General features: G+C 38.2%; 1 protein-coding gene across 6 annotated transcripts in view; it reads left to right on the forward strand.

Moving 5' to 3' along the window:
- Positions 1–867: 867 nt before the first annotated feature.
- Positions 868–13,322, forward strand: part of YTHDC1 (YTH domain containing 1) — a 34,174-nt gene continuing 21,719 nt past the window's right edge. For 2 of the 6 annotated variants that reach the window (XM_043970705.1, XM_043970709.1), the window contains exons 1-3: positions 868–1,278; positions 12,367–12,468; positions 12,880–13,184. In XM_043970705.1, the coding sequence (XP_043826640.1) occupies positions 1,251–1,278; positions 12,367–12,468; positions 12,880–13,184 (435 nt within the window). In that variant the 5' untranslated portion in view covers positions 868–1,250. The remainder of the gene's footprint in view (positions 1,279–12,366; positions 12,469–12,879; positions 13,185–13,322) is intronic. The other 4 variants (XM_043970708.1, XM_043970710.1, XM_043970707.1 and 1 more) reach the window with 3 other exon arrangements.

Below are 13,322 nucleotides of genomic sequence, written 5' to 3' on the forward strand. Positions count from 1 at the left end.
TCCCAAGGTTGCCTGGTCAGTGTCAGAAGTGGGGCTTGTTTTTCTGCTTCAGAGGTTGGATAGACTTTGCAGGAGGCTTAGCTGCTAAGTGCAGCCACGATGATTAGTTTAGCGCTGGGAGCAGGGGATACAAAGGAAGACAAAAATTGGCCCTGCCCTCTGGGAATTCTAATTCTAAAGGGGGAGACTCCAAGCAAATAACTTCTGGAAAGTCAGGCAACTTCAATTACTAATAGAGCAGCCCGCAGACCTTCAAGAGAACAAAGCGTGCTTCCCATTGGGCCCCGGAGTAGCCCAGCGAGTCTAGCGGGGACTCCAGAGGCACTCGAGGTCAAGTTCGCAGACCTCCTTCTGCGCGCCTGGGCCATCCGGAAATTCGCACCAGGGTCAGGATTCCGACTAGAAAGGAGGAGCGCATGAACTTCGGCGGAGCCGGTAGTGCTTAGCATCGGGAATAAAAGAAACTGGGCCGATTGGCTCCTAGAAGCTCCAGCTTCGCCCCAGGCCTCAGGCCCCGCAACAGAGAGGAGCCCGGAGCGGCCAGATCCGGACTAGGCCGCTCAGCTACGTCAGAGCCCTTGTTCTGGAGAAGCTGGGGGAGGCCTGGGAGGAGTTCTGAGGAAGGGTTAGAGAGGCAGGTCTCGTCGGTTCCCGCCCAGCAGAATTTCTACACCCCCAGGTCCCTCCCCGCGAACTGCCATCGCGACTAGACTAGCCTAAAACCAGGCTGATTGGAGGGGGTGAGCACTAGCTTTCTTCCGGAGCTGCTGGGTGGGAAAGAGGCTGCGCAGTAACGTCACCCCGTCCCACTTTCCTCCGTTCCCTCCCCGCACTGTGACGTTGCCCGAGAGGAACGAAGCGTAAACAGCGCTGGGCATTGTGGGAACGGGATTGTCTCACGCAGGAAGCCAGGCTCCATTTTAGCGCCGCCCGCAGTCGCCATCTGTTTCCCCTCCCTCTCCCCTCCCCTTTCCCCCTCCCGGACCGGAGCCCCTCGGGGAAGGCAGCCGCTGAGGTCCTCGGGCGGGGAAAAAGCGGGAGGAGGTAGGGAAGAGAGGAAAGGGCGAAAAGAGAAGTCGGCCGTGGCTTCGGGGGGCTGAAGTGGCGGCGGAGGCCCAGGTCTCGCGGGGCGGCAGGCGGGAGGGCGGACGGACGGGCGCGCGCGACTGCGGCGGCCGCGCGGACAGCGCCGAGGCGGCGGCAGCTGGAGAAAGAGGACGAGAAGGAGGAGGAGCTGCATCCTAGGGGCAATGGCGGCCGACAGCCGGGAGGAGAAAGGTGAGTGCGGATGAAAGGGGGCGACACTCGGTGAGGGGGAGGGGAGCACACCGGGCACACCGGGGAGGGGGCAGTGGCCCGAGGTGGGTTCGCCCCGGCTCTGAACGCCTTCGTCGTTCCAGAAGGGGGTGGGGGTTTCTTCTCTCGGGGAACTCTGCCCCCGCCCCCGACTTGGGAGTCTACCAGGAGAACAGGCCTACCATCCCTCGTTCGGCGTGGCTTTTTAAAACCAATGTCTCTTCCTTTTGAACCTTCTTCCCCCTTCCCTCTTCCACTCCCTTATGCTCCTTGAGCGGTTTTTTGCTCTGTTTGTTCCTTGGGTGGGATTGAAGAGAGGACGGGTTGGAGGATTTTGCTGGGTTCCCCTGGAGGCCCTTAGGTCTACTTTTGCTGTAGGCCTGCTGCGTAGTTCTCTACCTGACCTTTCCTTTTCACTCTCCCCTTCTTCCATTCGGATTTCTCCATCCTTTCGTTAAAAAGAGGATTATACAGGGCTTGGCTGTCTCAGGGAAATTCCTCAGAAGGATTGTTAAATCTGTTTAAATACATGCCTCGCTCTAAGTAAATGGAGATGTGGCAGGATTTGTTCCTCTTTGATTTCATCAATAGTTATTTGTCTAGATGTACCGATTGTGTGTGTAAAACTTAGGTATTGTAGTTAGAATCAGAGGTGACTCTTTTCAGCCTGGTGCTTCTCATGATTTAAAAGGTTACCATCGCCTCTCCTATGGCGCCCCCCCCCAACCTCCCCAATCAATTTCGTTGTCAGAAAGCTAAAATAGATTAGCAAGGACATGTATGTGTTTCCTACAAAGTTTAGGTATTGAGAATTCTTTTCTTTCACCATAACTCTTGTTTTTGCCATTTCGGACATCTATCGAATCATAGATTTACAGCTCGAAGGAAATTTGTCGTCATCTAGACCAACCCCCTCATTTTATAGATAAGAAAATTTGAGACCCGGAAAATTTAAGTGATTTGCTTTCAAGACCAAATAGCATTTGAACCCAGATCCTCTGACTAAACCTAACTGATACGTTTGCACCTTTGCCTTTTCTTATTTTTGATTATTTTGGAGGGATGGTGGAGAGACTACCTTCTCTTTTTTGAAAATAGAGAATGTGGTATAATAGAATGAACACTGATTAGCAGTCTAAAGAGTCTTTGCTACCTATAAGATATGGAGCAAGTCATTTTAGGCCTCTGTTTCCTCCCCTGAAAGAGTCAACTAGATAGATCAATGGTTAGAGAGCTGGGCTTCTAGTCAGGAGGATCTGAATTCAAATCTGGCCTCAGACACTTAATAGTTTGTGTGATCCTGAGCAAATCACTTAACCTCCATTTGCCTCAGTTTCTTCAACTAAAAATGGAGGTAGTACTAGGGTCTATTGTTGAGGAACAGATACGATAACAGTTGTAAGATATTTGGCACATAGTGGGTCCTAAAATAGTTATCCCTTTTCTCTTCCCCTTCCTATTGTACATAATGGATCTCTCTTGGCTTCTTGGTACTGTATTTTTCCCAATTACTCTCCTGCTACATCTCTGGAACTTTCTCTGCTCTCTTCTCTGACAGTGAATGTCCCTTAAGGCTCTTATTTTCTGCTGGTTGCTTGCCTCTTTACACATTTCCTCAAGAGAGCTCATCCAGTCATATGGTTTCAATTATTTCAGTTGTGCTGAGGATTTCTATATCTGTATCTATCTCTGGTACCCTTTTTCTAATCTTAATGTCTTGCCTAGATTCACTTTCAGTATTAACTCATTGTTGACATTGGTACCATTATTTTTCAAGTTTCCTAGACTATAATTCTTGAATTTTTTTACCCACATCAGATCTCTTATCGTGCTTATGTCCTCTTATTTACTAATCCCATTGCCACAATGCCCTTTTCACTTTAAATTCTTGCACTGTTGCAAGCGTTTCTACCTGGGTTCTTTGATTCCAGTCTCTTTCCTCTTATATATACTGCTACCAGAACAATCTCCGTGAAAATAACATTAATCTTATCACTCCACAGCATTAAAAAAAAAAAAAAGTAGGGGCGGCTAGGTGGCACAGTGGATAAAGCACCAGCCTTGGATTCAGGAGTACCTGAGTTCAAATCGGGCCTCAGACACTTGACTTACTAGCTGTGTGACCCTGGGCAAGTCACTTAACCCCCATTGCCCAGAAAAAAAAAAAGTAAATGTTCAAGACTTTTATGATGTGCCTCTCCCCAAACCTATCCAATTTTATCTGTCATTGCTCCCTAACAAGTACCCCCTAGAGTCTTTTTTTGCATCTCTTCAGGTTATAATTATCCCTGTGCCTTTCACTCTTGTTCTCCAGCCTAAAACAAGCTTTAAATCTTGGGTATCCTTCAGGCCCAACTTCTAGTTCCACTTCTTTCATTGACCTTTATTTGACTACTCCTGCCTCCTTTAATTTACTCTTTCCTTTAATTCCAATAAGCACTTCTTAATGTGATGCCATCTCCTTGCAGTTTTTCTTGTTCCCAACTAGACTATATTTCTTGAAAGCAAAGCTCTTGTCTTAAACTTTTATATTTCCACCACAGTCAATAGAATGTCTTAAAACTTGGAGTCCGTGAATGTGATAATTTTTTTTAACATTCTGATAAATATTTCAACATAATTGGTTTTCTTTTTAATTCTGTGTATTTTATTTTATGCATTTTATTCAGAAGTCTGTAGTCTTCACCAGACTACCAAAGAGGTCCATTTTATGCACAAAAAACTTAAACCTGTATAGCAATCTTTCTCAATCTAATTCTGGCCACTTTGGTGCCTGAAATAAATTCTTCAAATCTATAATTACTGAGCATTTGAGAATTTTGGAGCAAATACTAAAACTTTTTTTGTGCTGAAAAATTGACATGTAGAAAGTAGGTTTGCCACCTAGAGTGTATCATCACCACCGGTATCTCTCACCCTCCACATAAGCTGCGAATGTAGAGCACCGTTTTGAGAAACATGGTTCAGGAAGGTACACCTAAAGTGAAGTTTAAAAAAAAAAAGCTAGATGATTGTTGGAAATGGGGTGTAATTAGGTAACTTTTAGATTGTTCTTTCATCCTTGTTTTCTGAGATTGTGAATCTCAGATCATGACATTATTTTAAACTTTCTTAAATTTCACTGCTCCCATTTGATGTAGAACTACAAAAGCCAGAAAAGGAGTTTGAACATGGAAATGATATTGTACCTATAAATAAAAGAGGCAGCATGGCACAGGGGATAGTGGACTTGGGTTCAAGCCAAACTTCCCTTTCACCCCCAGCCCCCCAATCACATACACTAACTAAATGGACAAGTCATTTAACTTTTCAATGCACCACTAGCTCTCATTATAAATTACGAACTAGTTGCTAAGCCATATTTGGAGTCTGGAAATAAACAGCTAAAATTTCAGGTTCTTACCAAAAGAAAATTAAGCAGAAACTGTTGGTAATTAACAGTACTGTTAATTCAGCTTAATAACTATATGGAGAGGAAATGATTGTAATTGAATTATGAATTGAATTTTGTACAGTCAAAAGTTTTAACTGTGAAAAGAAATATCAAATTTCTGGTTTGTAATACTGAATATAGAAACTGGAAAGATGGATTTAGTACCCAGGCCTACAGACTTACTTAGTTAAGTAAGTGATTATTGGGGCAGGTCAAAACCTCTCTTGAGCTTCCAGTCTCCTGAAAGTGGAGATAGTAATGCTTGCATTATATATGTCACATAGTGTGAATATTAAAGTGAATATTAAATTAGATAATGTATATAAAGCACTTTCAGCTGTTTTTTTTTCTTAGAGTTTTTTTTTGATGAAGGGTAAAAAGGACAGCAAGGAGCAATTCAGGGACTATCTGTAACTGATTATGGAACATAGTATTGATGTCACTTCATAGTATAATTGATCAGTTTTTGAAAACTTTGAAAAGATTTTTTTATCCCAAAGACTTAGAGTTTCTCAAATGAATTTGCCTACCTGTATTTCCCCTACATGGGATTGTTTTTTTCTTAGTTGGCTAATGTTTATAGAAGAGCCAATGACAAGTATAGTTTTTTCTAGATTCTTATCCCTTTAAAGCTAGGAGACATCTTTACAGATCAGGAAACTGAGGCAAGGAATAAATAAGTAACTAGTTTGGAGTCAGAGATAGTGAGATAGTTAACTTGAAGTTCCTGAGAATGTCCAGTGATCTTTTCACTGTGCCATGTTTGATAGCTGTCTTATTTTGAAGTTATTGAATTCAGTAAACTGATCATCTTAAAAATCCATCACAAACCTTTAAAAAAAACTCATAAACTATAAAATTGTTTTAAGTAGAGTAATTTCTATAATGCAACTGATTTTGTTTACTTAATGCCATGTAGTCTGAATCTTAAAAGGTACTGGAGCTTTTTTTAGATAGAACTATGTTTTTTAGCTTAATGGTAATAGATGAATTTGAATTTCTGCTATTTTTATAGCAAACCCAAACTAAATCATGGCAAGGTCAATTAAAAAAAAAAGGAGTCATATTTGCTTTAATTTCCTCTTACTGCATCAGTTATACTACTCTTAAATATTTTAAGCATCTATGATTTCATTGGTGTGAATATTCTTTCCATTGATGGACTTAACACACTCTCTCTTCCCCTAATGACCCCCCCCCCCAAAAAAAAAATTGTTATGGTGTTTTGAGAGTTATAGGTCCACTACCACCCCACCCCACCAAAGGGAAAAAAAGCTCTCCAAACTTAGGTAGGCCTAACAACCAGGTACATTGGAAAAAATGCTGAATTCTGAATCCAGGACCTGAAGTTCAAAAACAAAGCTCTGTCACTTACTACTTCTGTGACCGGGCAAATTACTTAACCTAAGCTTTAGGTTCCTCATTTGTAAAAAAGAGGGTGATGACTTCTAAAGTCTCTTCCTCTCCTCTGTGAGAACCTATGGTCTCCTGACATAGGAAAAGAGACAAAATCCAATCGAGGGTCCATAACTTGAGACCTTTTCAACCAGGTAGGACCTATCAGTGTCTTTCAAGAGCCTAGAGTCATATACAGGCATAGTAAGGCATCAGTAGTAGGACTTTGGGGGGAGGGGGGCGGGGAGGAAACATGTTTGTTCATTGCCTCAGCGTAGTAATAGAGATTATGCTAAAACACATTTTTCTTAAAGGGGGAACAGATATTTTTCTTGAAAGTAGAATAAAAGCTTTTCTCTTGTTTGTAATTCACCATAGAGCTCAAATTCTGGTGAGCTTCTATAGTTGGCTAACCAAACTCACATTTTTATAGCACTTTAAAGTTTACAGTGTTTCCTGAACTGTGTTAGAAGCTGTTAGAAGCATTGAAAGTGTCCCTTATTTATTCTTCAGATGAAGAAACTAAGGTTCATAGAAGCAACTTTTGAGCATCTGGCAGAGACGTGTCTAAATTGGGATTAGAACACAAGTCTCCCCGGGGAAGTCACTTAATCCTTTTTGCCTCAGTTTCCTCATATGTAAAATGAGATGGAGAAGGAAATTGCCAAGAAAACCCCTAAATGGGTTCACAAAGAGTACAGCACAACTTCCAAGACACAGCAAAAATTTCTTCTCTCCTCGCTGACATTTTTTCCCTCATTACACAGGACTGCTGAAGAAGACATGTATCTTTAAAAAAGAAAAGTTTTATTGTTGCCTTTTTTAAATAAACTATAGTCTTTAATCCCACCCTGATTTGAACCCTTCCTTGTAACAAAGACATACATTTTGTAGTGAAATGGAAAGACTGCTCTGGATTAGGAATCAGGATTTGGATTCAAATTCTTCCTCTCCTACTTAACCACTTGTATGGCCTTGGGCAAACCATTTAACTTCTTGAGCCCTCAGTTTCCACATCTGTAAAATGAGAAAAGTGGACTAGAATAATGCCTAAATTCCTTCCAGATAAAAATGTTACTTTAGCAAAGCCAGTTGACATTGGACATTGACTACCCCATTCATATCCATTGGTCCACCTTTACCAGGGTTGGACCAACCATTTCCAAGAAATAGTTATGTTCACATTTTTGTACTTATTGTTCCTTTGTTTCTGCTTTTTCATTCTGTATTTTTAGACACATCTTCTAATTCCCTAAATTCCTTTTTGTTTTTTGTTGGGAGGGGGAACAAAAAATGTCTCATTGAATTTATGAATTAGATTTTGTTCATCCATTTCCTAATCAACAGGCACTCATTTTGTTTAGTTTTTGCTACCTCAAAAAGTGCTGAATATACAAGAGAAGACATCTTTGTGAAAATGCTTTTCCCACTCTGTCAGGGTCTTACCATGATTTGCAGTCAGAAGGCCTGGGTTCAAATCCCAGCTCTGCCAGCCAACTTTGTTAGCTTAGCCATAACATTTAACTTCTTGGACCTCAATTTCTTGATGTGTAAAATGAGAACATTTGGATCAAATGGCATATCTAACCTGATTCTATGATTTTTTTTTTAATGAAATTTTTGTAGTGAGAACTTCAAAACTGAGTGGAACAAAGAAAGTTTCTGTAGATTTGGAAGTATTTCAAATACTTAAAGACTTTTCATCAATTTGCCAAAACATGTTAGAAAAAAGTTAAAATAAGAGGTTACTCAAGTCAGGTGTTTATTAAGAAGCTAATTGTAAAAATTAAGTTTGTTTTGTAATTTTCATCATTAGGAGCAATATCTTCTTACCATGTTACTCGACAAAATGACTAAAATAGTGGTTTTGGGGGATGAAGACTTATTGGCAGGGGCATGATTATTCCCTATGCTATATTTTCTTATGAAATTGACAGAAATTTTTTCAACTTTTTCCAAAATAAGCCATTAGGAAACCTCACCATAATGTGCTCAGGGTCTATGCTGTGGGTACTTACAGATAAGATTATCATTTTATCAAAGATTTGTAACTGAATCCTCTTAGATTCCCTCATCCTCAATGCAAACACCTGGTACAGGTTTTTCTGTGTTGTAGTAGAGTTCAGGTGTATATGTTTTGCATTCATCATGAAAAAGTAATTATGTTCATAACAGAACTTAAGCTAGAAAAGTAAAACTGCTATTCCTAGTACACATAATTAGTTTCAGAGAAGTTCATGGGTAACAAAACAGCTATTGTTTATTACATTTCTCATTCAAAAGTGGCTTTAATTATCTAATATGTTTTGCTGCCCAGTAGAAAGCAGAAAATTATTGAACTCTAAGTGAATTCTCAGTTTCCTATTTAAAAAACAACAAAAAACCCCTCAAAGCCTTAATTAGATGAGATCATGTTTCTTTCACAATCCCCAAGGAACCAAATGGTCTACAGAATTCAGATGTCTTTCTTAGTTATGCTAGACAGGTCAGTACACTTAGCTACTACCTTGGAACAAACAACAGTTTTTGTCCCTAGATCATTTTGTGTCTGAAATTGAAAGGGCCCTGAGTTTTTGGACCCCCAAATTTATAGGATCTAGAATGGACAGAGCCCCTATTATTAGATTGACTCTTAGTTTGGAATTTCTTGCTGTTTCTAGGTTTTGTTGTTGGGTTTTTGTTTTTTTTACATATTCTTATAACTGAGGAGGGTGAATGTAAATCCTGTCTTAAGAATAGTGTTGTATATTTGATAACTTACATGTATATATGTGTTTATGTATATATATTGAGGGGTGGTGGTATAGTGGATAGAAAGCTGGCCTCCAAACTAGAAATACTTACATTCATTTTCAATCACTTATTGATTGATACTGACTGGGTAACCTGTGGTCCTCTATGCAACTCTCTAAGATTGGAAGGTTCTAGGGAGGGGTTGGAGGACTAAGCAAGTAAGTGCTTAATGAATGCTATTTATTCATTGTGTATTTGTTTTCATTTGAAACTAAACAAATTAGTGGCAGAGATGTAGAACCAAATTTCCAGTCCATTTGGCTTTATCTGTGCATACTGGATTAAAATTGTTGAAGATTTTATACAAGGTAGTTCTTTTACATTTATACAGTAGACCTGGATTTGAACCATGAATCTTCTTGATACCTATATCAGCTTTGATACAGGTCATTTTACCTCTCACAGCCTCAGTTCCTCATCTGTAAACTGAGGTGTCCCTCCTTTTTTGAAATCTATGAACCCTACATAGGAACACAGATTAAAAAAAAAATCATTGATGAGATTTGCATATCTCAATGTATAGTTCCACACATTAAAGCAACATATATCAGCTCAGTGTTGTCAAAAATTGTTGAGGTCAAGGAAGATGAGAACTGAGATAAATCCATCGACTTTACTAGTTAGTTTTTTAATAAGTGGTTTTACTGGAGTGTTTGGTGTTAGAAGCTGGATTGCAATGGTAGCCAAAGAGGGGATAGTGAGGAAGTAGAAGCATTGAGTATACAATTTATTGGTGAAAAAGAGGAGTGGTATAGAATAATTACTTTGACAGGATGTCAGGATCAAAAGACCCTGACGTATTCAACCTGGCTGTTGAGAAGGATCTAGTAAATAGGAACTAAGGTAAGGAAAAGTGATCCTTCCTATAATAGAAATTCCAAATTCTTCCTAGTTTTTCTTACCATTTCTAAACTAGGGCAAAATTTAATCATCTAAATGACAGGAATCGTGAAACAATTATAAACAATTCTTAAAAATGCATCCATGACTACCCTTGAAGAAGAGGGAAAGATGAGAGTTATTGCTCTTCCGTAATGCTTCACCTCCTCCACCTGTGTCCTTAATCCCTATCTATTCATGATCACCTCTAGAATGGGCTACTTTGTCACCATATTTATATAATTTTCAGTTTCTTCTGTTTTCTTTAACCTTCAGACACCATTTTTTCTTCAATAGCCTTCTGTTCCTACCTCCCATCCATACCACTATATTGAAACGGCTTTTTTAAAGATCAGAAATCCCATTATCTTTTTCTTTAAAAAAAAAAAAGAAAATGTTTTAATGCTTTTTATATTTACACCAGTCATTTTCACCACAACACCCATTGCTCTGTTGGATCCTGCCTTGTGATGAAGTAGTATTCTTCAGCAATTTAACTCAACCCACCTACATTTCTACCATAAAGGAGGAAGTGTGTTTGATTATTTTTTTCATTGGGACCTTCATTATTATTATGTTTTTAAAATTTTTAATACTCAGACTTAAACTCCTTTTTAGTGAACTTTTTATTTACATGTTTGTAGTAAGGTTACATATAGTTTTCCTTGTTTGTTTCGAACTATATCAGTTCATATTTTTGAATCCTTTATTTCTTAAGGCACAATAATAACCGTTGCATTTATATGACACATTTTTCAGCCATTCCACAGGTGACGGACACTTTGTTTCTAATTCTTTGTTACCACAAAGAATGTTGCAATGAATATTTTAGTATGTCTTGGTTTGTCTCTTTGACTTCCCTTGGAGTATTTGCTTATTGGTAGAATTGCTGGGTCAAAGATTTGAGACAGTGTAGTTCCTTTTAAAATTCTGTATTGAAACTCAGAATGGTTGTACTACAGCTCCACAAACGTGCATCAGTATTCCTGTTTTTCCTCAACCCTTCTGACTATTTCTATATTGTCATCTTTGCCAATTTTTACCATATAAGGTGAAATTTCTCTTATTTTGGATTTGGAGAAGTCTTTATGTGACTGTAGTTTATAATTCTTTTGAAAATGTTGCTTACATCCTTTTTTTTTTTTTTACCACTTATTCAATAAGGAATTAATGTTATATGTTTGTGTAAGTTTCCTTTCACTGATATTTAATACAAATATATTGCCCATTTTAGTTTCTTGTCTTCACTGGTTTTATTTTTGTAAAAACTTTTATGTTGTCACAGTTATCTATTTTATCATTAATATTTCCCTAGCCTCACTGTCTCTGTGTGCCTCTTCTTATTTCTAGCATTTTGAATTCCTACCCACCATACTACCTTCTTCAACAATTTTGCCAAATCCAGGGGCCTTTTCTCAGCTCTAAAGCATGATAATGGTTGATGATCTACTTGAAATACTTATTTCATCTTTTGGCTTCTATGGCATTACATTTACCTCATTCTCTATCTGGTTTCTCCTCTAAAACTCCTTTAAATGGCTTTGATTTGACTTCCTTGAACTCAACTGTTTTCACTGGCTCCAGTTGTGACACCTTTGGGCTGATTACCATCAATTTCCCAGTCATCCAGATTTGAAGCTTTGGACTCATCTTTGACTCCCTCATTCTCTGACCTGATTTTGCAGTATATTCTGTTGTTTATTGTTTCACAATATCTATAGCCAGTCTGTTTCTTCCTCCTCTTCCCCTACTTATTCTGGCCCTCACCACCTTATACGCAGTTAGCTTCCGTGGTCTCCTAAACTGATAATTCTGATTCTGTTCTTTTCTTACCTATTCTGTTTACTGTTAGATTTATTTAGACTTCCTTTTAACCCTTAAGACCTTCCCATTTCTCACTGCATTGTGTAGCAATTCCTTCTTGGATTTCAGAGATCATATATTTCAAGATGAAAAAGATTTAGAAATTGTATAATCCAATCCCCTTAATTTTGTAGATGAGGAAGCTGAAGTGAGAGAACTTGCTTAAGGTCCCATATAATTTGTACTAAAGGTCTTATGTTTCCAAATACAGACTTTTTTGTTTTGTTTTTTTCATATCTACCCAAATTTACATTACCTAATTTTCCTAATAACTATCTTCCATGTTGTCAGTATCTTTACTCTGGTAACACACATAAGTGCTAATTTTTGCTACTGTGATTTTTGATCATTCTGCTTCCTGGAATGACTTCTTAGTAAATCCCCATTCAAGTTCTCTCCAAATTCTATACAATTCAGATTTGTCTTTTTTCCATGGAGTCTTAAAACATAATTACTTTAGCATTAATTTATTATTCTTTTCTTTGAATTCTGACAACACAAAAGTCTTTAGCTAATTCCATCCTGTCTTGACTGTTTTTAATATTAATTATGGCTCCCCAACTAAATTATATACATCTTGAGAGCAGGGACTTTGTCTTGTACTTCTATTCCCCCACATCAGCTATCCCATTGTTGAACACATAGTAAGTAAGCACTTAGTACAAACTTGTTGATATTTACTCTTTCCCTTTTTTTTTTTTTTTTAGATGGAGAACTTAATGTTCTGGATGATATTTTGACTGAAGTACCTGATCAGGATGACGAATTATATAACCCTGAAAGTGAACAAGATAAGAATGAGAAAAAGGGTATGGGAATTTTTCATTGTTTTCTAGGAAAAGCATCTATAGTGGAAGCAGATATAAATGTTTTGATTGCGTAAGAAACGAGTTTTGACTTATACCTGGCATTTATTAGAAGCACATTTGAGGGTGTGGAAGAGCAAACTACCAGACAAGAAATACTTTCTCTAGATAAGAAATGTGTGAAATTTCTCAAACTAAAGATATTCTTAGAAATCATTCTAAAGACTGATTTTTTTCAGGATATATTAAAACAATATATTGTAATGGAAAATTTAAGAACCTGAGCTTATTAAGAACCCAGAACTTATTTTTACAGATGATTATTGTTGAGAAGCCTTGCTCTTTTTGTTTTTCCCTATGAAATATATGCATTACATTTAAAGTGTTTATAGCTTTTAAACTTTTCTTTTTAAGGTTCAAAAAGAAAAAGTGACCGAATAGAAACTACTGAAAGCAAGAGACAAAAACCTTCTGTACATTCAAGACAAATGATGCCAAAGCCACCTAGCTCATCTATTAGCAATAACAAAAGAATAATTAGTACAAAAGGAAAGCCAGTAACAGAGTATAAAAATGAAGATTACCAGAGGTCTGAACGAAAGGCCCGTTTATCAAGTGGCAGTTCCAGAGAGCCATATAAAAGTCAACCTGAAAAGACTTGTGTCAGGAAAAGGGATCCTGAAAGAAGGGCCAAGTCTTCCACACCAGATGGTTCACAGGTAGTAAACATTTTTGCAAGTATAAAAAGAAAGCAATTCTCTGATGCTTTTGTGAATGAAGCATATTCTTTTTAGAACTATTTGTGCATCCTGATGGTATATATTGTATGACTGCTGATTCCCTTTTTCTTTAAACAT

The sequence above is a fragment of the Dromiciops gliroides genome, chromosome 6 (assembly GCF_019393635.1).
Source record: "Dromiciops gliroides isolate mDroGli1 chromosome 6, mDroGli1.pri, whole genome shotgun sequence".
Classification (NCBI taxonomy): Eukaryota; Metazoa; Chordata; class Mammalia; order Microbiotheria; family Microbiotheriidae; genus Dromiciops; species Dromiciops gliroides.